Source organism: Copidosoma floridanum, unplaced genomic scaffold (assembly GCF_036245765.1).
Source record: "Copidosoma floridanum isolate Cflo_tuat_1 unplaced genomic scaffold, Cflo_Japanese_pri ptg000009l, whole genome shotgun sequence".
Taxonomy (NCBI): Eukaryota; Metazoa; Arthropoda; class Insecta; order Hymenoptera; family Encyrtidae; genus Copidosoma; species Copidosoma floridanum.
In genome coordinates this window covers 5,024,994-5,052,892 of record NW_028321886.1, presented here as the reverse complement: position 1 = coordinate 5,052,892, position 27,899 = coordinate 5,024,994, and the positions used below count along the sequence as shown (strand labels likewise).

Genomic DNA, 27,899 nt, shown 5'->3' with positions numbered 1-27,899 from the left:
TTCTACGTTATTTCTAATTATTATTCTAATTATTCTACCTTAAGATCTACTCTTATTGTTCTACCTTACATCTAGTCTTACTACTCTACCTTAAATCTACGATTTTTAATTCTACATTAAAATCTATTTGCTTACTGACTAAGGCTTATAGATTAATTAATTTCTACCCAACACCGCTTAAAAACTACGTCGAAGGTTGGGTCTCGAACCCGGACCTCCTGGCAACTCAATATCTGATAGCTAAGGCTTTCATACGCACTTAACCACGCAGCTACTGAGCTCTTAATGCCAGGCGTGTTTAATAGTAAATTTCAATCATTAGTTTGGTATAGACAAAAAAATGCCTGTAAGTGAGATACTTGTGTATGTGTTGATTGCTTGGCGTATCGGTAAGTATATCTATATGCCCGACCAACTTGACTGTAATCGGTTATACAGATATACTGATATCATGCTAGTCCCACATAGTTATCAAATTTCTCGTTGGAGGGCGCCGTTTTTGCAACGCGATTGAGGCCCAGCTGACACATAATGATGTGCAAACGTAGCCGTGGGTGTTTGCTTAAAATAATTACAACGTATCATCTTATAATATTGTATCACACTGGAAGAAAAGTGGCAACAAAAAGCCAACGCGATGTTAAAAGCGTCGCATTTTGGATGATAAGTTTTATCTTCTACGCCCCCTTGCGTGAGAAAAACAAAGCGTCTACGTGAGTAAGATTGAAGCTAATGTGCAGCTGAATAAAATTAAAAGCGTATGACGTGCGCTATTGAATGACAAATGAGCGGATATTTCGTATTTATTTGTTAAAGAAAATGAATCTTTGATCTCCAACTGAAAATTTACCAAAAACTGGCGCCTCTCGTGTTTTGTTGGTATAGCAAGTGCATTTGCCGGTCAGCTGGATCCCTCCGTTTGTTGAGTATACCTATACGTACATAATTATTATTATATATTATCATAACAACTCGCCGCGACGCTGCGCTGGTATATAGATATACAAAACTCGATGGAAATCTGACCGACCGACTGAAAAATGCTAATGATACTAATTACCAGATCAGATTATGTTCATCACTAATTATTTTTCCACACTATAGATGGCATATAAGCTTTGCTTTGATAAGTATAAGCTCACTTGTAAAATAATAAAAAGCGTTGTTCTGCACACAGGATATTGTATTGTGGTCGTTGTGAACGATGACGGTTAATCAAGTCCGAAAGAGGCTGTTTCGAATCAAATGTACGTGTATATGTATACACGACGAGGCTTAAGCACGTGTCCATTGTAACGTGTACTTACGCGCCTCCGCTGTCCATCCGTACCTACATATTTATATCATCATCATCATCGATTGGAAGTTGAAGTTTTGAAGATCAGTCAAATGTGCGTATTGTGTAAATACAATCAGACGTATCTTCCCCATCTACTACATCGTAATCCATAGGCTCGAGAGGGTTCACGCACAATTAAATACGTACAAGAGGTGCCACTTTTTTCTGTTTCTTTGTTTATTTGTTTCTCGTTAATTCAATTACTTTTATCTTTTTTTTTTCTCATCATCAAAGTAGTCAATTTTTTTTTTCGTCTCGTCTATACATGCGTTTTTCTAAACAATCACGAGATGATACGGTTTACAATATTGTGTTGTCGCTTGGCTCGAATCTTTTTCCTACATGTATAGGTACATGGTATGCGCGAATAAAATTCAGTATAGGTAAGTACAGGGTCATTGCAACGAGGGCCATGAAGCACGTGCAAAGTCGCATACAGTACCCTACAGCGCGAATGTGCGTTTATTCACGCGTACGCAATGCAAAGTTACTTCGCAAACATAGGGGGGGGGGGGTACGAGCCCCTCGTCATCATGCGCGTATAATAACGTTACGTGCAAGCTATTTGCGTATATAGGTACCGAGTAAATGGGCGCGTGTATGCACGAGTGTGAGGAAAAAAAAAAAAAAAAAAAAAAGAAAGCCACACGATGGGATTTGCTTAATTGCACTTGGCGTGCGAAAGGTCGTCCCTGCTCCAATTTAAATTCAACACCCTGTGTAACTACACAGATGGAGTAAGTGTATAACGTACTATATGGTTGTATAGTACAGGTGCGGGTGTAAGGTATAATGTTACTCATGTATGTGGTTCAAGGTTCGTTATCGCACTATCTAATACTCTGCAGCCATTGTCATTTGCGAGGTAATAGATACACGATACATATTATGTATATGTGCAGACAGCGTATGTAGGTATACATTAAGTAGGCCGAACCGTAATACACTGTGGTGTTGTTACGAATTTGGCGTTTTGTCGAGGTCGCGAGATTTATTTCCTGGCTCGCTTCAAGTACTTTCGAAGAAATTTTCTCATAGAAGTATCCTCATTTTTTTTCACGACAATTTACTGCTCGAACACCCGTGCCGTGTGTATACGTACTAGTATACGCGTGGGTACAGGATGCCACCGTTGGATTTGCATAAAAATTTCATGATGGCTCATGCTGCAAGCTGCCCTAAAATTTACGAGCTTCGTGGGACATGTGGACACATATGCACGTTGTATATATGCGTGATGGAAAAGCTCATACGATAATCTTGTATATGCAGCGCCTAGGTGTACAATATACACATATATGTATATATGCAAGCTTCGCCTTTTGCGGGGGAATGTAATCCAAATATTCTCATCTGTATATTATTATCAGCTTATACCGGGACGAGAGCACATCATCATGTATATGGTACAAAGCACGTCTGGCCCTCAAAGAAATCATACCCAAAAAGTTATACACTGTTTAGGTATACATATATCCACACATTTGCGTGGGCGTTTATTTTGAAAATCCATCAAATTTATACACACACACACCGTGTATACCACGTTATATTATACACATAATATAGACATTTGGCATTTCTTGAGCGGAAGCTGCGGACACCACAGCGCCCATCTGTCGTGGGCCCAAACTTTCCCGAAAACAAACAGCCATCAAGAGAAAAAAAATACAGTTACGCTCATTCATACATACATTAAAAGGAACCCAAGTTAGAAACGTAAATGACGACACACGACACAATATATATATATATATATTATGTGGTAAGTACTTGTATGCCCCCGTGGGTGTGTGTATATGTATGTATATAGGTGTACTCAATTATATACGAAAAAGCATCTCTCTTGGGGAGGGTATATACAAGAGCGAGGTTTCACCGGTGGTCGCGCGTGAGGAAAATCGCTTCGTAACAGCTGCTTTCCTCTTCCTCTGCATAATATATTATAAATATAGGTATACGGACGCTGACGCGTTCGATCTTTTTTTTAAATTTTCTTCCTCTCGCCGAGTCTCTCCTTCCGGAGGAGGGACACATCTGTTTGGACGAGGCGAAAACACCGCGGAGAAAGCGAGAAAAACCGACGCCGCTGTCCCTACATACATTACCGTTTACACACACACACATCACGATAACACGCGAACAGTCCCTGTGTATATGTATATATACACGAAGGTAATGCACGAGATGTAATGTGCAATGCAAGTCGATGGCTTTGTTTTTCGCATATCAGGTATATATGAATTTACGTGCGCGTACGCCGAAAAAGTAGGTGAAGCAGGTAAGGTGAATTCACAAGGAAGTCTCGGCTATACATGATGGCCTGGTTTCGATATTTCTTACGGGTAGACGACGATGCATCTTGGTGATTTGTTTTTGTAATTGTTTGCACCATCGGGATTCGCCGTTCTCGGGTGCGAAGGGCGCCAGGGAGCGCGACGTTGTGGATTTATTGAGGGGCTCCCCCGAGTACATGGTACATATTATATACCTATATATAATAGGCACAAACCCTCTTGAACGGGGCGACTCGAGTATTTTCGAGGCTGACTTTTATGCGGCACTCGACTGACGGGCCCGATATGTTATATATACGCAGGGACGCCAAGGAGGAAAATTTCGGTGCAAGGACGATTATAGTATATAGCCTGCGTTGTACCTGTCACGCGACGGTACGCTGGATTTTTCTCGAGCAGTGAAGGCGAATCGTTGGGCAAAGGGGATTTCGACTATGGGTCTCGGGAGTAAAAAGAACATTTTTATGGTTTTCTCGTATATATAGGTACACTGTTAACTTCGTTTTCGCTTCCTCGTCATGTTTGTAATGGTCGCAAGTGTCGAGTATCCAATTACGTCGAGAGGATTTTCTTTCTCGAATATAGCACTTATTTTTTGAAGCACAATACCAAAGGTAGCAGCGTTTCTTGATTTAAAAAAAAAATTTTTTTTTTAGGAAAGCTTACATTTTTACGGCACAAGCTCTGCAATTTTGTAACAAACACGGGTGCTTGACGAATTTACGCATAATCTGGTGATTGAGGTGTTTGTAGTAGAGTATTATTTCAAAAGTACATATATAAGACGTGTGGATATTGCAAGCGTTTTTCCAAACACAGGACTCGAGAATAAAATGAGTTGAAAAAAAAAAATTGTCCAATAAGGATTACTTTAGTCGATGCATATGCATTATTGGCTGAAATGTTGACCTAGAACAAATTTAATGATGGCCAAGTCGCATGAAAATTCGCTCAACAGCTTCCGCGTATTATCTACGCACAAACAAGACAGACGCACCAAAAAATCCAACAGACTGTACTATACCACCCCCTGTACCCGTTGAAACGAATAAACCACTCGTATATCGCCATCTTGGCGTTTAATTATTAAAAGAGAGGAAGAGACTCCTCCTCGTCTCTCTGGCTCGGCTGCTTCAGCTCGAGGGCCGCGGCTCCATTGGTTTATTAATAACACACCGCGGAGCGTCACTATCGGCCCAACTCGATCCCCCATACGTCAGACTTGACCCGTCACCATCCCGTGTCTCATTGGCGTCTCGTCGGCGAAATCAATTAGCCCAAGAGGTCCAAAATCGCCGCGAGGCGGTAAAATTAATTATATACGCGCGAGGGGATGAACGAAGAGATGGCTTTTGATCAAAGGAAAAATGAGGAAAAAAAAAAAACTCCAGCTCCCGGAAGTGGTTGACTTGATCGATAAAAAGAAACTTTCTTCCCTTTCGTCGGGAGTCCTCCCTGGGACGAAGGATACGGTCTGGAAAATCTGAAAAGTTTCTCCGCAAATCCGCAGTTGTGTTTATTGTTTCGCTCGCACAATAGAGATGCCGCGAAGGGGGTATTTGCATGCACTGCTGGCTCTCTGCTTCTCGTTCACTGTATACTTGTATTACAGCTAAAAATACGATCCAACATAGGATGCAAGTCCTCGCATTGTCCGCCAAAAAACATCGGCTGCTGCGTGAACGACAATACAGAGTTCAAGTTTAAAAGATTTGGTATACCTTTCTTTTCCGCAAAACAAACAAATACTCGTGGGAAAAAAAAAAAAAAAGTAAAACAAATCCATACAGAATCACAATAGTTGTAACACCGTTAGAAGAAGGTTTTATAATCGATGCATCAGCGCCAAGGCCAATGTGAAAAAGGTTAAACAGGGTCAAAGGGTTTGAGAGTACGTATATAACAATAATGATAATGATAATATATGGTTACACCACCCACCATCTTAGCCTCGTATATAGCAGTGCGAGCACATAATATAAGGGGTACATCATGTACGAGCGGCTGCCGTCGTCAGGCGGGCAAAAAAGATCGATGCCCGAGTAGGAGTTGCGCTGCTGCAGTTGCTACCGCGAAGAGGTGAAAGAAAAAAAAAAAAAAAAAAAAAAAAATAGTCTGCATGGTTACACGGAACAGAGTAGGCGAGGGAGTAGTGTGTATGATTTTTTATCATAAAATAAAAAAAATAAATAAATGTGGTCAAGTACATAAGAAAGGATGAATGAATATAAAATACACACCTATATATATTGATGAGGATGGGAGGATGGTCACAGTCGTGAATGAAGGGGCGCTTTTGATACCAAAAACGATCGGCAGTGGGCCCACTTTTTTCAGAGACACACATCCGTATTACGCCCGATAAACCATTTCCATCCCTCTCGCTGTGTATACATACATATATATACCTTCGAGAGTTTGTCTATATATGGACAAAAGAGGAGGAGGAGGGCTTTTTAATGTAAGTATAGGTATACATAGGGTGGCCGGGGAGAAGGGCCGATGACCGACGTCGACGACAGTGCCGCCAGCCATCAGCCACGATTTACTCTCTCACTTGGAGCGGGGCGCGCTCGGAATTGGATTTAAATGTTATATTATATACATGTGCACGTATACATATAAAAGCTCGTTTGGCTTTCCCTCGCTCCCTCCCTCTCTGACGCTACACCACTTCGTTTGTATACCTACAAGTATGGTTGATTTCGTTTTCGCGGACGATTATTTTAAAATACATATATATTATATACATTGGCTCGCTCGGAGTGGCGGTTTTTTTTTTTTTTTTTTTTTTTACCAATGTTGGTTTTATTATCGCCGACCTCCTCCTCCTCCATGCACGATTTGATGCCGTGTACGGCAAATAACGTGTAATATGCAAATGCACGACTATTACCGGCTCTTTGATTTGCCTATGCAAACGCTCCCTCGTTTTTATTACAGGAGCTGCACCATGCATAGTATGTACATTTTTGATGGTACTTACTGGCACAAAGACACACGCGCTCGCGGGAAAGAGAAATTGGGGAGCATCGGTGTAGTAGCACGTATATATATTCGGGTACCCATACATAACATACACCTAAAGTATAAAAAACGAGCAGAGCAAAATACGTAAGGATTATACCTGCACGTATACGTATATTGTGTGTCTCATATAGGAAAAAGGAGGTCACGCCTGTGCGGGCCTGAGAAAAATCGCCTGCTGTACTTCCGTACCTAACTGCAGTCTTATTTGTTTATGCCCACTGGGAAGGTTTACGCATACACGAGGGCTTATTACGCTCATTAGCTTTCTCGTTACGATTTTTTTTGCCTCTTGTTGCTGTGTTTTTTTTTTTTTTTTTTTTTTTTTTTTTTTCGTACCAGGAGAAACAAAAAAGTAATTAAAACGATAAGAAAGACATAGTGGACAGGTCTTACGTACATCATATTATGATGTATACATTTTTATAAGCTCCAGAATGAGAAGAAGAATAATCGTACAGAGGGTGTCATTTTTTTTTTTAGGGCTATACTGACGATGTACTAAAAATACCCATGGCGCGTTTTTCGCGTAACTCCGCATATTTGTATATATCTCTTCGTTCCTTCTCATATGCATGAGGCATTTCTCTGTTTCACAAAAGTCAGCAAACGCTCATTAGGACGAGCGCGCGTGTGTACATACTTATTTTTCATTCCACATATGCGTACACTTTGTACAAATGTACGAAAGAAGGGGTCGAAAGGAAGAGCCATATAAAAACCCTCTAGCTGATTTTTTTTTTTTTTTTTTCAAGTAAAAGCAGGCACAAAAGTGCGGGCGAGCTGGAAAAAAAAAAAAAAAAAAAAACCACCATATCAACAATAGAAGCGCAGCCTGTCTCTTTGGTGTGTGTTTTGCGTATACACGCAACCACGTCTCCGTGCATCAGCTTCTCCGACTGCTTCCGACTTTTTTTCTCCCTTGCCCTGCGGTTAGCAACTACGCGAAATCTGCCGGCAGCGCACGCGCTCGAAACCCCAAGTACAGCTTGACAGCTTTCGTGCGTTACCCCCCACGTGCATGTTTGGGTTGCATGTATATGTATGTGCATGGGTTTAAATTGATTTTCGCGAGGAACGATCGGTATAACGTGCGCGGCTATTGTGCTTCGTTCGTGTGGATTAATTGGTGTATGGGGGTGTCGTTCTCACGCAGGCACGGATAATACGAGCGACGACGACGTGTATGGTACAAAAGAGGATGGTTACAATTTTGCGAAGCTGTGCGACTTCCCTCTTCCTTCCTAAGTATATGCAAAAGTCGTCCGGCTATGAAAAATTGCGACCGTGAAAAATACTTATACATCCCTACCTACGCGCGTGTAATTAATACGCGTATGAATAAATCACGTGAAAAAGTTGAAGAGCACTAAAATGGGAATAATTACATCCTCGTTCCTACAACAACCTCCGCATACTGTGAATAACGAATGCGGTAGCGAAATAATTTAATAATGAAGAAAAAACAAAACAAAAAAAATTTGAAAAACGAGGCTATATTATTATATACCCGATCCTCCCACTCACGTAATCTACATTACATCCACGCACACATACCAAAATGTACACGGCATTTACTTTCGAAACGAAAATTGCTGTAGTTGTAATGTGTACATATATATATATACATATATATATGTCACGTTTACCATTTTTGATATGTAATTATATACGTATATAAGCACTGTATACCCCATAATACACGCAGCTCGCGTAATTTCGATGTATACGTTGTATATACCAGTAAGTCGGGGCGCACGTGTGTTACATGTACATACCATGTATATGTATACATATATAATATTCATGAGTACGCATTGCAGACAACTAATAAACATAAAGGCGGCACGGGCTGTACTTGTATATTTACATTTGTACACACGGCACGGCTCTTGTGTGTATACATCGGCCTGCCATGAATTTCGTGACGCCCACTCGCGCTTTACATATACCCAGGTACATACTACAACGTATAGGTACACGGTGTGCATATGAAATGAAAAATCAAATTCTGATACGGATGATTCCTCCTTCCCCTCGCCCCTATGATCGGCAAAGTTTACAAGTCACTGCTTGGGAGGGAAGAAAGTTTTTTGTGGTCGTGCAGAGATCCTTTGGACCACCGACGATTTTTCCGCCCAGAGCACACTTATTTGCCTATATGGAGCATCGATTGAAAAAAAAAAAAAAAAAAAAAAAAAAGACTATTAAAATAAGAACGTACCCACCTCGATGCGACAATTACGAAGAGTAGGACGTACAACGAGGCGCACGATATCGGTGAGACAAGATAGAGAGAGGGGCCACCGTATTATCATCAATCTCCGATAGAGTTAACAATAAACCTTCTCCGACAATCATCCGATTCACAGTTATAATTGACCGTACGTCCGTACATAGTGTACCTGCACTCCAGTTGAGGCAAATTACTTTTTACTGGATCGCAGTGCTCCTCGTCATTTCGTAACGACCGGCAACGTCAACGTGATTAATAAAACCCGCCGGACGAGGTATACATAAATTAACGGGCAAACGAAAAAAGAGAGACTCACATGGAAACGGCAGAGCCAAGGGGTGGGGCTGCACATGTTTTTTTTTTTTTTTTTGCCACAAAAAATACGAATAATGGGAATGATAAACGTAATATACGGTAAAAAAGTAAAGTTTTCTCTCGAATGAGAAAAAAAAAAAAAAAACGCAAGCTCCGATCGCACAGCTCACCCTTCCTCTTATACATTTAAATGTGTATGTATATAATATAGATAAGAAGCGTGAGGAGGCCCCTGGCGCTTCATTTCACTCGGTAACACGCGCCCTTCGGAAGAGCGTTCCACCGCAGGTAGCAAACTTCGTGACGGGGGGAGAAAAAAAAAAGGAAACCCTCGGCAGGCAGACGATGTAGCACGGAGAGAACCCCCGACCTTTCACCTCTTCTGGGCGCTTGCAGGTGTAACACACACATAACCATTGACGGCAAAAAGTATCATCCGTCTGTCTGTATAACATTACTTATAGCCTGGTCTGGAAGGAAAGGAAAAAAGAGGGAAAATGAAAGTGCCCCTCGCACGATACATTTCGTTATGTAACAAAAGTAGTTACACTTTACACGCACGCGATCAAGGCAATGCAGGTAAATCTGATGAGGTGGTTTTTCATACAAAGTGGGAGATAAGTAAGTATAGCTGTGACCATCTACAATAAGCGTACACTGCATGTACACAGCGCACTTGGTCCATTCTACGCAGCTTCCTATATCCTATCTCCCATGTAGTTTCAGCGTGTGTGGGTGTATTATTATCATCATACATATGGGCTGACGATATACTTAAGAGGAGGGCCCCACATGGGAATTAGCTTTCGGTAAACCAGCTACCTGCTGTTGTATGAAGCGAAACGCATATGCAACGGGGCAGTGTAAGTGTATATGTTATACACCTATAAGTACGCGCGTGCAACGTAACGGGAAAAATTGATACATCTGTGTTTTGTGTGCATAGGTATATATCCGTGCATGCGGAGATCGGTATGGTGGTGCATGGGCTGCACGACGAAGAAGCATATACCTACATCGGTGAGGCTGCACGAGCCGGTGCAGAACTATTATAATAGGTATAATATACCTACTCCCCGCTTGACTTTCGAAATCTTAAAGAAGTTTCCAAGGTGACGCGTATATACGTATATTATATATAGGTACGGACGGCCGAAGCAAACTCCAATGTAGTACCGGCGTTTTCTTTCTTATCTCTCATTTTCTCTTCTCTTATTTCTAAGTACATATACATATGCTCGCTCTATCTTTCTTCTTTTGACCCTCGAGTTTTTGGTCCTAAAAATAGAAGCGACGCCCCTCGAGCTCGCGCGCGTATACGATCATATACGTATTGGTACCAAGTTGAGTGTATAGTATGGTGATGGTCCCTTTTTGCTGCGGATGCGGAGGTACGAGCACATATAAATAACTGTATACATGTATACATACGGTACCGCGAGATCGGTTCATTTTGACGAGAGAAAATAAAATGAAAGACTACAGCGTTACATTATATTTTAGAGTGGGTGAGTAAATGATATAAAGTAGCTACCTATACGAGACGCATCAATTTGTGCGATGATAAAACGCGTCACTGTATAGGGACGAATACAGAATCAATGATGGTCTTAAGGTTACATACAGGAGAGTAAGAAAAATTAAGTAAATGATGACGAAGGGAAAAAACAAAACTCTCTGATGAATCAGCGTGAGCGTATGAACGTTTGTTTATTTTTGTGATACGTCGAATGAAAAATTGTATAGAAGCAACAAAAAAAGAAGGAAAAGAAAATTAATGCCTGCGTTTTTCGAAATTTGAAAGAAAAAAAAGAGAAATAGTGTGTTGATATTTCACGCCGTGTACACACGCGAGTGAGTGTATACAAGCATCACCGCGGTGGCAGGGCTATAGCAAGTAATTTTCGCCGTCCGCGTGATTTGTGAGGGTCGAAAAAGAAATGTACAGAGAGAGAAAAACCGGTAGAGCTTTTTACCTTTCCACAAGAGGCACCATCGGCCGATTGCCGATCGAATATTTTGTATACAGTGGCAGCGTATCGGGGTGGAAACAGTCGGCTGCAAACTAAATGATTACCGATTAATTCGAACGTTGGAATACTACGTTATCGCGAGTAGAAAAAAAAAAAAAAAAAACGGTGATGCAGAGCTTAAATTGGAGATTTTCCGTTTTTTTTTTTTTTTTGCGGCCTCGGTGATATTTTGACACCGATATCGGGCAGAGGAAAAGTGCCTCAATCGCGTGTGAGAACATTGAAATTGAAACCGTGTCAAGCGGCGCCTTGGAATTTAATTTTCAATTTCAATCGCTATATTTCCATGATTAAATATATAGGCAGATAACACGATTGAGACCCAAATTAGGCGAAAACTTTTAACTTAATTCACTTAGTGTAAAGCTACATTGAGCTACTAAAAAATATTTAAAAAATTAAAAAAAATTCTTCAAACCTGATAATTTCCCTTAGTTGTCATTTACGTATAAAAAAAAAGAAGTAGATGCGCCAATTTTTTTTCCCCCCTCCAATCAATAAGTATAAGTGTCCGTGAATGACGCAAAGTTGAACGACAATTAATCAACCAAACCACGAATTACGTATCAATTTCAAGAATTTCACAGCAATACACCAGCCCATCGAAATAATTGATAATCTAAATTATAATCTTCGTCCGTACCGGAGGAGGGAACGTCGGATATTATATTATATCCCTCGCGCGCGGCGTTGCGCTCGTTATTACTGTACAGCCGGAGGATTTGCTCCAATTCATCGCACAGCTTCGAGCTACGTAGTAGTGGCCTACACTTATTACGTTATGTTATACGTACAGACAAGATTCGTTTTTCGATGCGTAATCGTTAACGGGTGTAATCTTTGATGCAATAACGAAGCTTAATGGCCACTTTGTGTCTTGTATAGGTGCGTATGCATGTATATTTTTATTGGTAATCCATTAAAACATTCACTGCACGCAATCAAGTATTCATATTTTGTTTTCCATCGTTGTTTGAATGCATGAAAAAAATTAAATTTACGTAACATACAAGATGTGTGAGATTAAAGTCAATCAAGAGGGAGGGTACAATACCGCCGATTCCATACGCAAAAATAAAATCATTCGACTGGCCGAGATCTATCGAAATTATTCACGCGGAACAAACGCAACGATCCTTGCGTGGTTGAACAATGAGCGCAGAGCACGAAATTTTGACGAAACGCAGCGCATTACGAAGTCGTGGGACTCGTACACGCCTACGTATCCCGCGAATCAACGCATTACATACTTATATACATGACTCCTGCAAATGATTTTCGCTTCTACCTCAATTGATTACACGAACCAATTCAAGTAACCTTCGAACGCGGGTATTAGTACCTATTGTCCGCCCAGTAGATAATTATGCATGCATAAGAGCCAGTCAAGGAGGCCCTTTTTTTTCCTTCCCCCGCAGTATTTTTCTCACTCCTTGAGTGTGTGTACTTCTGCAGTGAGTACAAAACAGTACTTTTACCATCGGGGCCACTCGATCTCCTTAGATACGCGATTTCAAAACATAAGAGCGCACCACCACCTCTGTATATCCCCCAGCTACAGGTATACATTGTAACTATATACTCGATACACGTGAATAAAAGGAAAAAAGAAAAAATATGCGTGTGCGTGCCCAAGAGTTGTGAAGCGATTGGCCTTTTTTTTGTCCCCTCCACCCTCTTCCCCCTCGTGTTGTATATACGTGTGGCTTATTGTTGCGGAGCCCGAGTACAATCGATATCGTGTGCTGTATATACAGTATGCCCCTTTTTTCTTCAATCTCCTGTTTCACGTCCTTTGCCTCATTTTTTTTTTTTTTTTTTTTTTTTTTTTTGTATTTTCGCGTGGGACCTCGATCCCTGTACTCCCGCTTGGTTTTTGAAAAATCGGACCATCTTGTTCACATCTTTTGGTATGGTATCAGCTTTACATTGGCTGATAAGCTGAAAATAGGAGGGTAAACAGATATATATATATCTGGTGTGACGCAAGGCAGCTTTTCTATCGAGAGATAGTCCCGAAGCGATGGTGTACATTTTTTCTCCTCCTCGATATTGGTATAGAACACAAGAGAACAACGAAATTCACGTGGTGTAGTTACGGGGCTGAGAAAGTTTTGCTTCGCGATTTTCACCGAGAAATAATCAACCATCGCTACGACATCATAATGTACACGCACGGAGTTTTTTTAGCTCCTCTGTGTTGTAGAGCAAGTGCCCAAACTTGTGTAATAAAAAACACTGAAAAAATAAATAAAGGGAAAAGAAGTACCCTCCAGTCTTTGATCGTATACTTTCGCCCACTCGAGTTTACGAAAGAGACAGAAGAGAGAGCACATTCGGCATGCTGCTCTCTCAGAGCATGTACCTATCTGCAAAAAAAAAAAAAAAAAAAAAAAGAAAAGAAAAAAAGAAACAAGGCCAGACCTTATTTTTTCGTTCCACTTTTTTTGCGTATTTCGTGCAGATTCAACACTCTCGCGAGGGCTCATCCGATGCTCGTATACATACTCGTATATTGGCGTCGAGTCCGCGTTACGCTCTATATTCGCGAGACGATGGCTCGTTTTGTTGTATGTGTCAGGTGTGCAGCCCGTGCCATATTTATGCGCCTATCTTTAGTACGTAGGTACCAAGTTTCGTCATTACAGGCCGCTTGAAAGCACAGGTATACGTAAAGAGTGTCCTTGTTTGACGTTTTCATTAAAATCATTACAGATTGTGACCCTTGATTGCAAGTATTTCGGTAAAATACGCCAATACACGTCAATTGGTGACAACGGCACTCTGATTTTTCAATCAACGTCCATGGGGGAGAAAAACAAAACGTTGAAAGTTTCCTCATCATCGCCTAGACTTTATTCCCCCCATGGGATATATTCCATTCGACACAGTAATGCCGTCAAACAATAATTTATCAACCGTTTCGACAATGAACGTGTAACAATGGGTAACAATAAAAACAAACAAACTCATTGTTTAATGTCAATGCAGCGGACTAGTATATATATATATTATACATACAGTCATGCAAAGTATCGTGAAAGAGGTGAACAACCGCTTATACTCGATTAACACGAGCCATGTAGACGTGAGTGTTGCACCCGTGATATTTATACGTTATGAAATGAAACGCACGTGTCAAACGAGGCAGCGGAGCCAGACTGAAGCTGCAAAAAAAAAACGTCCCCTTGGGGTGGAAAAGTAAGTGTACTTAGACGCTCGGCCCTATTAGTGCGAAAGTTTGTTCCCACGACCCCGGCTCCGAAACCACCCCCTCGATAACAACAATGGTAATGGCCACCCTCCCTTTGAAAAAAAGGTAAACAGTATTCGCCCATGCCATTATACATATATACACGGACTCGAAATGTGTATACGAAAGGCTGAGAATAAGTTTCTATGCATTTCTATCGTTGCCGTGCATGTCTAATGAGTAGACTTTATATTTATTCATACCACGTTGAATTAATAAACAAGAGAGAGAGGGGGGAATGCGAATAAAAAAAAAGAAAGAAAGAAATAAAGAAACTGACCATCGTCTCAGCTGCTGAATTCTGATTAAAACTCGATGCTGACGTTGTGTATGTGCCAAGTGCGGAGGGGGCCGAAAAACAACATGTACAAGCCAACTTGTGCCAAAACAGCTGCTGCAGCAGCAGCACCGCCGATTCTCCCGTTGGACCGCATCTAATGATGATGAGCGCCCACCACCATCCGTATCTCGGTCAGTCCACCATCAGCTGTGCGGTGCGAATCGACACTGTTGCCCGTTAGCCTCGTCAACGAGGTCCCCCTTGGCAATACAAGCTCTGTCACCATGATTACAATTTACCCACTGCACAATATATTATTAGATGGCACGCACTAAGTATGTCCGCGCTCAAGAGTCAGGTAAAAGTACGCACGCACGCATGTAACTTTTGACAGAAGATACTACGTAAGTATTAGCGAAAAGTATGAGATGGCACGCGCGCGTTCGTACAAAAGAGGTAAAATGAAAAAAAAAAAAAAAAAAAAAAAACCAGAGTGAGAGAGGGAGAGAAAACGGAGCCGCTCTCCTCTCTCGGCCCTCTTCGCTGGTACAGACGAAGAGGAGAAGGTGAGGTGAACCTGTGTGTTGCCACAGCAGCCAGCCAGGAGGAGAGTGTCCCTCTCTAGCAAACGTTATCGATCTCTTTCACGGGCGCGCGCACTCACACACGCACACTTGCTGCTGCTGCTGCTGCTGTTACATTGGATTGTTCTATACATACGTTCAAGTATAAATAAACAGGTGGACAAAATCCACCATCACTTCCATCGCCAATGGCCCCGTACACCTGTCCACATAGAGAGGATGACTGTGACCCAAACTTGCTGGATGCTGATGATCCTGCGCGGCTACGCGTACAAGCTACTTACTCCACTCTGACTCTGGATTTCGGAGCTAATACACTTACACACGCATACAGGTTTAAATGCAAGGTTTGTTGACGTCTGGTTGAATATGGTATAGAGATATATTTCAACAGCCGCTTCGCGCTGTGTATTATATCATATCACCGCACACGCCTTTACTAGTTACTACTAACGCGCAAATTTACAAATGATAGTCCTATAGCAGTTGCATTTGTTGCTTTGAAATTTGTCGACAGGTAAAAAAATGAAACATACATCAGCCAACAGTTCGTGCGAGCGCGTGAATGAACGGACGAAAGAGCGCTTACATTATTTTCGTGAGTTGCTATAAAAAAGTGCGATGCGATCGCTACGACGATCCAGCGAGAACTGGCGGGCCGGTCTGCTCGACTCTATCGCCGCGGGGAGGCAAAACGGAGCAGCGGCGAAATATTACATACCTATGCCTATATATACGAGCGGAGCAAAAGAACAGTATAGAGAAAAAGAGAGAACGGCACAACTCCTCCTATCTGTGTGCTGCTGCCGCCGCAGATCTCTCTCTCCCTCTTTCTGTTTCTCGTTTGATTCTCTCTTACTCCGTTACTATTTGCGTGTTTTATTTATACAGACTCCGTTCCGAAATACTGCCGACAAAGTTGGGATCAAGTGATAAGGATCACGTGATTATAAAACTTACCGAGTCGGCGGTCAAGGGGAGGGGGCTGTTCCGAGCTTGCAAGCTGCTAGCAGAAGAGCAGCGTTCTATATATACCTGCTGTTCCAACAGAGCTCGCGGTTATACTGAATATCAGTTCAATCTGCATAAGAAACGAATTTTGAACCGAAAATATACTGTGGTGAAAATTGGAAGGCCTCGCGAGGAAAAAAGAATCGCGAAAGTTCGTCCGGCAAAGGTTAAGCCCACGTATTAAATGCAATAAGTGATTTTTACCCCTTTCTCGGCATCTCATGAGGAATATATAATATGTTGCGACAAACGAACAACGGGAGTAAACGTTTCACGATATTGTCTATTACATATATGTGTATTTCAAATACTTACCGTTGGAAAAAGGGAAGTTTTGATGCGCACAAACAGTGATTGTGACATTTTAACAATGAGCCATTTCTTTGTCAATAAAAATTTATAATCCTAGCTTAATTGTAGCAACACAATATTTTTTGTCCCCTGAAGTACAGCAAGCACCTGCAGTTTTTTCTCTTCTCTGCGTCTTCGTCGAGTCTGGCGGCCCCACCAGCCCCCATGTGGTTTGTTTTTTGAATGGGAAGAGGGCAGGTGTGCGCGTACAACATCCCCCGCTTTCTTTTCCTTTTGAGCCATTTTTGATGGGAGATCACGGGCGCGTGGGAATATTTTTTAGGAACACAGACGCGTCCGATTTTTCCCATGCCGAAGCGTAAAAAATAAATTTACGCGTTAGTACTCGTTGTGTTGAATAATTTAGTAACAACCGAAAACTTGTCAGTAGGTGTATGTAGTGATCAGGATGTATTTTTTCCATGGGGAGTAATTGTTACACGTATAATGATAATTATGCCAGAAGTTTCTTTGTTTTTTGTTTTTTAAATTTTGTATATTGCAAACGATTATCTTACAATTTGACACACTTTTTTCATATATTAATTTTTTTTTTTTTTACGTTTTATTATCAATTATCGATAGTTATGTTTTAAGGCACGGCAGAATTTTCACCAGAGGAAAGCTCAAAATAAAAATTACAACTCTGTAACAGAAATTAAAAACATAGTAAATTTGTTACAGTAATATTATTATTTATCAAAAAACCATTATAATCATCAAAGAATTTTATCTCTTTGAAGGCATTAAAATAAACTTATGAAAAATTGCCAGATTAATTTATTTTACAAACTGTTAGTACACTCTTTTCACTGGTGAGAAATGTAGTAGTCGTGCTTTGTATGCTTTTCCTTCTATATAAATATTATCATTAGTTTTGTTACAACGCATATGTTATATACAATTTTTTAACAATGTACACAGTTATTAAACAAATTTGTAATTAATAATTTTATATTAGAAGTAAAATATTTTTGATCGCTCATTGAATATCTGCAATGAATCCGATCGCAGATTAAATCGCAAGTACTTAGTATGAAAGATTTCGGCATGCAAAAGAGCCGATTGACAAAATTGATAACATTTATCCAATCCACATAAAAAAAAAAATATTTATATCCCTCTCATAAAGTTAAATACAGGAAATGTAATAAAAAGGGGTGAAGAATAATTTAAATAAAAGGACTTCTGTAAAAAAGACAAGTAATCACGACTCTCGTAATTAGTGCTCCTCACAACTCCCTCCGCCTTTGACTTTCACAGCCTATGCTCATTATCATTTAATCATGCATCTTTTTTTTTGTCCTATATACATTAAAATATCGTCACGCTGAATAGCGCATCAATTGAAATTACACTTAAAATCTACAAATACTGCAGCCCAAATTGCGTGTAACATCGTGGAATTTTGATCAATCATCAGTTCAATGATTTTGTTCTTTTTTCGACTTACATTTTCGTATCCTTGCTCCTCATACCGATCATTTTTTTTCTTTACCATCATTGTTCCGTGCTTTCTTGTGCGTTTTGTCATTGCAAATTTTTTGCGTTGTGTAATTGTTTGTATCCCTAAAACAGTAAAAAAATTTAGTTTATTTACAACGTTTTACACTTGCTTTCAAGCAAAATAATACATCCAACAGACACTTTAACAACAACTACTAAAGTAAAAAAACAACCTTCTGTAATCTTAAAATCGTAAACAAAAATTTTTATTGACAATTTGCACAAAAAAATTTTTTTTCCGCTAACATGTAAAAAAATAAAAATAAATAAAAAAAGCTCATTTAAATTTAAACGCATGAGCTGGACAAATATAAAATAAAAGCAGTACAAAGAATAACCATCTTAACAGAAACACAAATCGTTGCACTAAAAATAATAAATTTATTTTTTATTGAAAAACATATATAAATAAACAGATAGTTTTCTTTGTACACAATACTTACAAGTAATTATAAATAATTTTAGTTTGTTAGATGAACGTAAAATAAAAATTTATCATCTTTAACGCCAATGAGAAGAAAAAAAGTATCTCAAAACAAGATTATAAGTAAAATTTGTAGTTCACCTAACTTTTTGATAAAAAAAATTAACAAGATTACAATAAATTAACGAGATCAAGTTAAAAATAACCAATGAAAAAAATTCTTGCATTTTTTAGTTGCATTAGTAAGTGAAAGAAGAGACAAAAAAGATGTTCAGTGGTTCATGCTGCCGTAACACGGCGCTTGTGTGCCTAATAATCTTTCGTCGTTGGGCCTTACAGCATTATTAAAAGAGTCTCGGAGCCTTTCGGTGAACGTTTTGTATTCCATGTCGGCACTACGCTGACCAAAGTCGAAGTCTGCCACTTCGACGGTAAAGCGTGACTTGTTTTGCACGTAGTAGGCAATGCCAAAGACAATAAGGACCACGGCTACTAAGGAACATGTAAGTGGTACCACAATTACCGATAACTGAGGCTTGGGAATCACTAGAATTTTGGTTAAAATCAGTATAAGTTGAAAAAAATATTTTTTTGTAATAGTGAATATTATAAATATCAACTTACGCTCGTAAATGTTAACTGCCACCGGATGTACTTCAGTACTGACGTCATTGCTCAATATGATTAAAACTGTGTACTCCAGAGCGTCAAGGAAATAGTGACTGAATGAAAATTTACAAATATCCAGTGTTTCACTGTTGTCTTGATTGCAAGTTTCATTTCCAGTGGTATTGTACTTCCCCATGTGAATTTCGATACATTTCTGGAAAGGCCCTGTTCCATTACACGTTATATCAAGTTGTATACTATTCCATGGTTGAATCCATGTTGAGCCTTCAATGTTTAACTTGGATATGGGTGCTGTTAGGAAAATAAAATGGTACAAACCAATGATGAAATTTTTTTTCAATCAAGATACATCGGTAATGATGTAGCACAAAATTGAATTTACCTCTCACTTTGACTTCTGTTTGGAAATGACCATACGTTTCATTGACATTAGGTGGCAACCTAGACTTGCATACTAAAGGGAATGTTTCATTTGCAAAATGAGGCACTGATGCATTTGTTGAGGCTGTTGTTGTTGTTGTTGTTGTTGTTGTTGTCGTCGTCGTCGTTTTTATTGTTGTTGTAGGTGTAGGTGTAGTTGTAGTTGTGGATGTATCATTCGTTGGAACAGCAGTCGTCCCATTTGATGGCACAGTTGTGGGTGTGGTATTAGTAGTAGTTGTGGGAGCTAGCGTTGTAACAGGTGGATCAAAATTAGCCACAACAAGAGCCTCAACAACATAAGTGGTATTTGGCTTTGTAAAATTATAGTCTAATGTAAAACCGTTTGTGCGACTGTGGTATTGACAATCAATGAACCAATACGTTGTGATAGTCGCTGATTTCTTTACTAAGTAATCATAATCTCTCTTTTTTACATTCACAGTTATTCTTGTCTCTCTATCAGATGATACAAACTCACTTTTTCCAGAGTAATTTGTTTGTTGTATTGTCAAATACCCATCAAATAGTATGGCTGCAAAAATAAAAGATATTAATTTGTGATATACTGCAACTTCAATACACTATAGCTCGTTTGCAAGATTATGAAAAACGACTTACGAAACAGTATTGTTTTTTTTCCAAAAAAATGGCAAAAAATTTCCATGTAGCCCCATTTGCAGACATCAACTTCCATTGTGTACACGCCTAAATGGTACATTGATGCTGGATAGCTGGCTCTGAAGAGCGACGTTGTATTTGTTGTTGTGCCGCTCTGAAAGGGGAAAAAAAAAAATCATGAGGCATTTCAACTAAACAAACAAAGTCAAACAGCAACAAGTTGTAAAATGCAATGATAGGTATATGGACACAAGCGTACCTCAAAACGGTGCTGTTTCTCGGCATTGTCTTCCCACTTGTAAACAAAATTTCCTGTTGGTGACTTATCGTTCTTGTCCAAAATACTAGCAAAGAAAGTGATAGTTCCACCAAGTGGCACGACCTTGTCATAATAAAGCTCGACATCTCCAGACGCTTCTACAGCATGAGCTCCTAAAAAAATACGCTCATTTCAAACCATGAAAGAAGAGATCCATGACGCAAAAAATTCCACTTATTTGTTCCATATGTATGTATGCGTATAGCTATATGTAGCTATCTCGATGCGTATAATCGAGAAGCTCGTTACCTCCTCGTAAGTAAACCTGATATCACTCATCCTCATGGATAGTGATAATGCAATACACTCACAATAGAGCACACAAGTAAATATATATGTATACAATGAAAGATATGGAAACGAAACACAATACTCAAGTAGTTCAATATTGCACGCCCTTCTCCCATCATGATCATTGCATGAAAAACTGTGTTCTCACCTTGGCATGCCAGTAGTAGTAGTAGCAGCAGCAGCAGCAGCAGATGCGACAGCAACAAAGACGTCGACGTCGTCGTCGAGACGAAGGAGGAGCTGGTGCAACTTGCTGCTGGCTCGCTGCCGCGACGACGCATTTTCTCAGCTGTAGATCATTTATGCCGAGCCCCACGCACTTTTCCTCTATCGGCTTTTGTACTCGTATACCTTATAGTTTTTTAACGAACAACACTTTGCTACTTAAGTGGTAAGTATTTAGTGCGCATAAAAAAAAGAAAAAAAAACAATAGCGCAGAGATACTGTCAATAATTACTAACAATAATTAGAGACACCAACGAGTGGAGTGCACACAATTTCGCGAGTACAAGACCTGCGGAACTGTGAATGAAGAGAGGTATAGGTACCTGAAATGGGTATACTACGATACAATGAAATGGCATACATGTACTATAGAGAGAGAGATTGGGAATATGTCATCGGGATGAGATGGAAAAAAAAACTCGTCATTTGATTGCGCATGCTCCGAAAGATTCGCGATAAATTTGCACCTTATTCGCATTGGGCCCTCTAGCGCCAGAAAACCATTGTAAGTTGGCTCTAGTGAGGGACATAAAAAGCTTGTGTATGAGTATGGGTCCATATATATATTTATGTTCCCGTTCCCGGGTTCCTTCTCATCTTGGTGTGAGGGCGCCTCGGTATTGCCGATTTAAAACTTAGTTCTTGCAAGTCAAATATACTTATCTGCTTATTACAATGGAAATAGACAAAATACAATTAACACTCAAGCATGAATCGGTAACGGAGAAACCACGAAAGACATTCGTCTAGCTGTTTGTACTTTTTACTATGGCACAGCTGTAACGGGGCCGTTACAATATTATGCTCCCAGATTATACCGATCGTTTAATCGATTACCGGTCAACTAGCAAAATATACGTAAAACTACATCTTTACGCCAAGTATGACTGAAATCGCGCCCCTGCTGCCAGCAACTGTCCGTACGAAGACATCAGAGGCGGCGCTCGGGAGCGGCTGCTGTGCAGAGATACTTATAGTAAGCGTGTATATAGGCCCATTTCATCGGTAATCAGGTGCTTAAAACCGCAGTGCTCGCCGGAGCCGCGCTCGATCAACATGTCGCGGACAAAGTACATGCCTATCATATGTTTTACTTAGTTGAAATTTTGTAAAAAAGTACTACGCGCACACGCCCACTTGAATTTACAATCAAAGGGGATAAAGTATACAGTTTGTATCATTACCGATTTCGAACACGTAAATGCAACACGCGTCGCAACGGTGATTGACTCCGATGCTCAGTGAGCACGACGATTCGATTGTTTGTACGATGTTCTTGGGGTTGCCGGGTGGCACCACCTTTATCTTCGTCGTCATCGAGAAGGAGGTAACAACACCGACCGCAGTCCGGGTTCGCACCTCACCCGAAGCCACAGATTCACCGCGGGACTCACGTATGTGCTACACACATTTTTTCTTTCTCTATTATATATACATTGGCTATATTATTATTAAGTATTACCATCATTCGAACCTTGCAAAAGTCGAAGTTTACTTTTGGTACTTTTTTTCTTTAATTTACTCAAACTTTCAACAATAAGTATATTATATACACTTAGTTGTACTTATAGTGGAACACGCGCCCGAGCGATCATAGTGCTTTCACTCGCCGCGTAAATATATACTTACACCTGTGTTATGTTCTTATATCATGTTGTAATATATACCTATACTTAATGAATTACGTACACCTATGTTACCCGATAGACGTTTTTTTTTTTTTTTTTTCATCCCTGCTAACGCGCTTGATTTTCAGGAAAACAAAAAAATAAATCACCACCAGCACGTCCACGCATGCATGGCCACGGGTAATTAAAGACCCTTCGAGAGAGGAAAAAACTCTCTCTGTACGTGTAAACAGGAAGGGAGCAAAAAAATGGCAGTATTCGAAGTGCCCCAAATAACATCGGCAACAGCGGCATCGGCGAGCTCACGGATGCTCCGGCACGAAAGCACCATGAGCTGTTCGTCGTCGTCGTCTATGCCGGCCAGCTGCGAGTACCCGTCGAGTGTCGTGTACCTGCTGGCTAGTGCCTTTTTCCTCGGCGTCGGGGTCTTCATGCTACTATCTGCCCTCGGAGTTCTCGGCGACTCGCTCCACGCCTACCTAGAGGTCTGCTGGTACCTCGGCATGGTCTTCGTCCTCTGTGGCGTGGTTACCGGGGTACAGTGCTACTTTTACCTCCGCGACAAGCTCGTCTGCAGTAGCTTTGACGGACAAGGCGCAACGGCCCCGGTACACCAACGGCGCAACCGGCGTCCCAGGAGCGGCCGACGACTCTGGCTGGTATTTATTATGTCACGTTTCATCTCTCTACATCCAAAATGGACTTTTTTTTTCTTTTTTTTTTTTTTTTTTTTTTTTCTTTTACCACCTAAAAAATCAAACTAATTGGAGTGTATATTGGGTATATTTATTTCAAAAAGTCACGCAAACACTTGGGTTTATACATTGTGTGTGTGTGTGTGTTGTCACGTAGCTTTCACTCGTTTCATTTGAAGCGCGCCGGGAGTGACCCATAGACCTTTATTTTCTCTTTCCCCCGTGAAATGAAAAACAGTTTTACAATCACGAATAAAAAAGTATTCGTTTTTGCTTAAATTCCTTTCAACGAGACGCGGCAATCACTGTATATGCACACGATTTGCGTACGTGTGCGTCTATGAGGCGGGGATAGAAAGATTCGAATGTGGGTTGCCGCGCTTGTTGTGCTCTCTTGACACTCGCCCCGACACGGGAACTGGTTTTTCGCCGTCCCACAAATAACTTTCTACACCGCGAGCTGTAAATACGAGTTCGAGCGTATATAAGTGTAATCACCTACTACTTGCACTTTTCTCTCGATCGCCCCCCTCCTGTCATTTTGTGCATGTGTATTTTTTTTTTTTTTTTTTTTTCATTACTCACGATTCTTGCGTTGGAAAATCGGTGCTGCAGCGTGTGCGTATTTTTTCTTTGTTCTTCACTTGATGTCATCGAGACCGAGTTGTCAATATTTTGCACGTCGAGTCGAGTTTTTTTTTTTTTTTTTTTTCTTTTTCGTGAGTTCAATTGTATGTGACGAAATTCGAATTTCACGATCGGATTCACCGTCGGTCGAAACACTGAGTTGTACGTGTATAAGCGTACATCGTTGAGGAAAAGGAAAATATGTACACGAGCTTTGCACAATCGAACGCTTGTTTAATGAATGTAATTCGAAAATTTTTGTTTACATATTGTATTTTGGGTATAGGTAAAATTGGCGATGCGTGAAGTTGATTCACCTTTAAACAGACATACCTGCATACGACGCGACAACGGAAAAAACGGGTAGACAGTTGCTGTAACTTTTGGCATTTTTTTTTTTTTGGTTTCGGTGTCTGTAGATGGTGATACACACAGTAGAAAGTGTATTTGAAAGATTTTTCACAGGTGCAGAAAAAATAATTTTGTATATGAACATGAATTTCTTTTTTTTGTTACCTCTTGTGTAACGTTTTTATGCTTAGGAAATATGTTCCGGATGCTCCATATAAAATTTTACGGTAATGTTCTTATACGTTTGAGTCTTTTTTAATTTATCTCCAATTTCATATCTCGATTCGGATGCACGTAGATTTTATTGCCTATACCAGTTTCGCGAGCAAAAAAAATAATCGTAAATCCACGCATAAATCATCACTTTTATCGGTAGAGACGAGTCGGTCGAATAGGTAATATGAGCTTTCGTTATTGAGATAGACGGAAAAAAACGTTATAAAATTTGAATTGTTAACGTGCTTTTTAGCTTATTTGTCATTATATAGGTACAATTTTCCCAAGATTTGGCCTTGACATTCACCATTTTTATCTCAACGCACAGTTTCCAGACTCGGACACAATTATATTACGGAATTTCGAACACTTCGAAAGAATTTTTTTTTTCTGATATAATTTGTCTAATACCCCAAAACCCGTTTTTTTGACAAACAAGTGTTATATATGTTGTTTTTCTTTAAATGATTTATTTTCCTTCGAAATTGTAAAGCGTTGTTTTTTCTCCAAAAAATATTGTTAAGGTCTTTTAGGTATGTAAACAAACAATTTATTTTTATTTATAGCAAAAAAGCGTATTGAAAAATATCGAAAAAGTATTGACATCCATGTGTTCATATCGAAGAAATCAACGATTCAAAACGAAAACAACAAAAGTACTTCTCGAGTATTTGCTCTCAGACCGAGCTTGCAACCAAAAAGGTGTTTGGTTAATTTTTTCTCCTTTTTTTCTTTTTTGTTCTCTTTTGCGTCACCATAACGCATTACACGTCCACTGAGCTTGAGGAAAAAAGAAAAGAAAAAAAAAAAAAAAAAAAAAAACTACTCAACAAGCAGGAAAAAATTTTTTTTTCACGCCAAGCTTATCACAGATCGCACGCTACCGACGAAAAAAAAATTGGTATATACGTACGTTATCGTCTTTTTTTCTCGTTTTGATTTTATATTTTTTTTCACTTTGACGAGTTCAGGTGCAACGGGAGGATCATTATATGCCTTTTGTCCCGAAACGCGCGCGCTCGAGAGGCACAGAAACCCATTAGTAGGTACATTGATTACCGAAGAGTAAAGCCGAGGGAATTTCATGTTTCTCGCAAAAACAGCAAACGAACCGATCGTCGAACCGGCGGGGCAACCAGGACATGCTGCCCCAATGGGTGACCCAATTGATACACGACCAGCTGCAACACCTGGGCCCGGGCGAGGAGCTTCTGATAAACTTGCCCCTCAACGGGGCGTCGAACCCTCCGCCCTACGAGGTTGTCGTTGTCCAGGGCTCCCGCGACGCACCCCCGCCCACCTACGTTGAGGCCATAGCGCTGCTCAACCACCATCAGCAACAACAACAACAACAACCTGCCTGTCAAGGTATACATTTTATTAGCTCAACCCTGGCATTTGCACGCATTTTTGCGCAAATATGGCTTGTGGGTGCTCGACATTAGCGGTAATTGTACCGCTAATCGCCATGTCCCGTTTGATCGACCGCTCGTTACGTCTCCTTTGTCTTGCTGTGTCCAAAACTGTCTGTGCAAGCGCATGTGTGTTGGATCTCCGGAATCCAATGAGGCTCATTTTTATTTTTATTTTTAGGCGATTCTTAAGGAGTTTTAACACATTTTTTTCTTTTTTTTTTTTCCCTCGTGAAATTGTATGGTATTATTTTTACACATAAATTAAACAATTTATTTGTTGTTTTCCAACGAAACCATGAAACGAATATTTTTGTTTTTCGAGCTCCGTATGGTGATTTTTAAAATTACATGACAAAAAAAACCATCACATTTACGTCGTTGGTGATTCGTTACGAATTTTGATTTTTATTCTTTTTCTTTCCACATCGAGGCATCAAAGAGCGCTACGAGCTTTCACTTTTTTTTTGTACAAATACATACAATCATTAGACTTTCCCACCCGTTGGCGAACATATTTATACGTTCTTATTGCGTAAGATACTACGTGCGAAGTGATGAGTCCCGTCGCGCTAACTTTTTAAACGCGTTGAAAAAAAAAAAAAAAAAAGCATCAGACGAAAAGGATTTCAAAAGATAAAAAGCTAAAACAAACTTTCTGGGGTGTGTGTGGCCCGGTCGCGCGCAGGCAGAGACGAGAGTGTAAAAAAAATAAATAAATAAATACTAATGACAACAATAATTAAGCTTCGTCGGGTGTCTTTGAAAATTTGTTTCAGATGCAGCGGAAAAGCCGAGCTGTTGTTCCGCAGCCTCGCCACCGGCAGTGGTCATGGCTGCGGCGACGGATGAAATAGCCGTGGTGGCATCGGTCGAAAAGCCGTGATTTTACCTCGTTAAACCTTTACTGGTACAACGCCCTACTGGTGAAAGAAGCGATGAGGAAAAAAAAAAAAAAAAATGTTTATCGCCGCTGTTGCGCGAAACGAGAGCAAACCCGTTAATGTGCTCTCCGACAATGAACTTTGGCACTATATACACATACGCGTGTACCATATAATTATTATATCTCTCGGGTAGTCATACTGTGCATGTGAACATTCGAGATAATCAGAGTACGCTAAAAATTGTCATACATTTTGCAGTATCTTGGAGCTCGTGATGACATATTTTACTCTAATTTTCTCGTTACGCAATGTTTTTACCATTTTTTTTTTTTTTTTTTTCTTATTGGCTGCGATTGCAGTTATACTTGGAATTCACAAGTAATTTGTAACGAGATCGCTCTGTAATTGAAAAAAAAAATTGAAGCAAAAACTCTTTGATTCATCATAAGGACGTCTGTGGGTGAGAAAAAAGTTGAAAGTGAGTTATTGCCACTCACACGCGCACACAGAGAGAGTAAAATTTACGGTTTGGAATGAAAAAAAAAAAAAAAAAAAATGACATCGATGACATTGTGCGAACAAGGAAGTGTGGGCAAAGATTTACAAGAATCTGATACGTTTTGTATCTTGAAATACACACACGATGATAATAATAATGTATATGATATGCCTGTGGGAGGCGAAAAAAATTATTAAAAAATTGTGAAATTGATAAAAAATATGGATAAATTGCTAGTGGTTTTTTTTTTCACGGGTCTACACAAAATTCGACGAGAAATGGAGAGCAAATGAAAATTTTGGCAGTTGTGAGGTAAAATCGAATAAGGATATCGATTTGTACATTGAGTTTATTTTTTTTAATAAAAAACCAAATGGTTATTTCATGAACTTATCTTTGAAGATAATGTCAAAGTGATACG

The 27,899-nt window shown here is 40.0% G+C and overlaps 3 protein-coding genes across 4 annotated transcripts in view; 1 reads left to right on the top strand and 2 right to left on the bottom strand.

The window, feature by feature from the left end:
- Window positions 1–15,229, bottom strand: part of Arl4 (ADP ribosylation factor-like 4) — a 43,903-nt gene extending 28,674 nt beyond the window's left edge. Inside the window, exon 1 of the mRNA XM_014362031.3 lies at window positions 14,781–15,229. The gene's annotated coding sequence lies outside the window, so the exon portion shown is untranslated. The remainder of the gene's footprint in view (window positions 1–14,780) is intronic.
- Window positions 15,230–17,289: 2,060 nt separating this feature from the next.
- Window positions 17,290–21,440, bottom strand: LOC106646033 (uncharacterized). 2 transcript variants are annotated; one of them, XM_014362034.2, is made up of 7 exons: window positions 21,086–21,440; window positions 20,587–20,759; window positions 20,328–20,481; window positions 19,669–20,241; window positions 19,281–19,577; window positions 18,994–19,202; window positions 17,290–18,295 (listed from the first exon to the last, which is right to left on the bottom strand). In XM_014362034.2, the coding sequence occupies exons 1-7, from the start codon at window positions 21,216–21,218 to the stop codon at window positions 18,257–18,259; spliced, it is 1,578 nt and encodes a 525-aa protein (XP_014217520.2). In that variant the 5' UTR covers window positions 21,219–21,440; the 3' UTR covers window positions 17,290–18,256. The 2 variants fall into 2 exon arrangements, with proteins under 2 accessions (XP_014217520.2, XP_014217518.2); XM_014362032.2 differs by lacking the exon at window positions 17,290–18,295 and having other exon boundaries at window positions 18,342–19,202.
- A 1,439-nt stretch (window positions 21,441–22,879) lies between these two features.
- On the top strand, window positions 22,880–27,310 carry LOC106646035 (uncharacterized). The gene is made up of 3 exons (XM_089589559.1): window positions 22,880–23,450; window positions 25,784–26,048; window positions 26,872–27,310. Exons 1-3 carry the CDS (start codon window positions 23,040–23,042, stop codon window positions 26,976–26,978), a joined length of 783 nt encoding a protein of 260 aa, XP_089445685.1. The 5' UTR covers window positions 22,880–23,039; the 3' UTR covers window positions 26,979–27,310.
- Window positions 27,311–27,899: the final 589 nt, after the last annotated feature.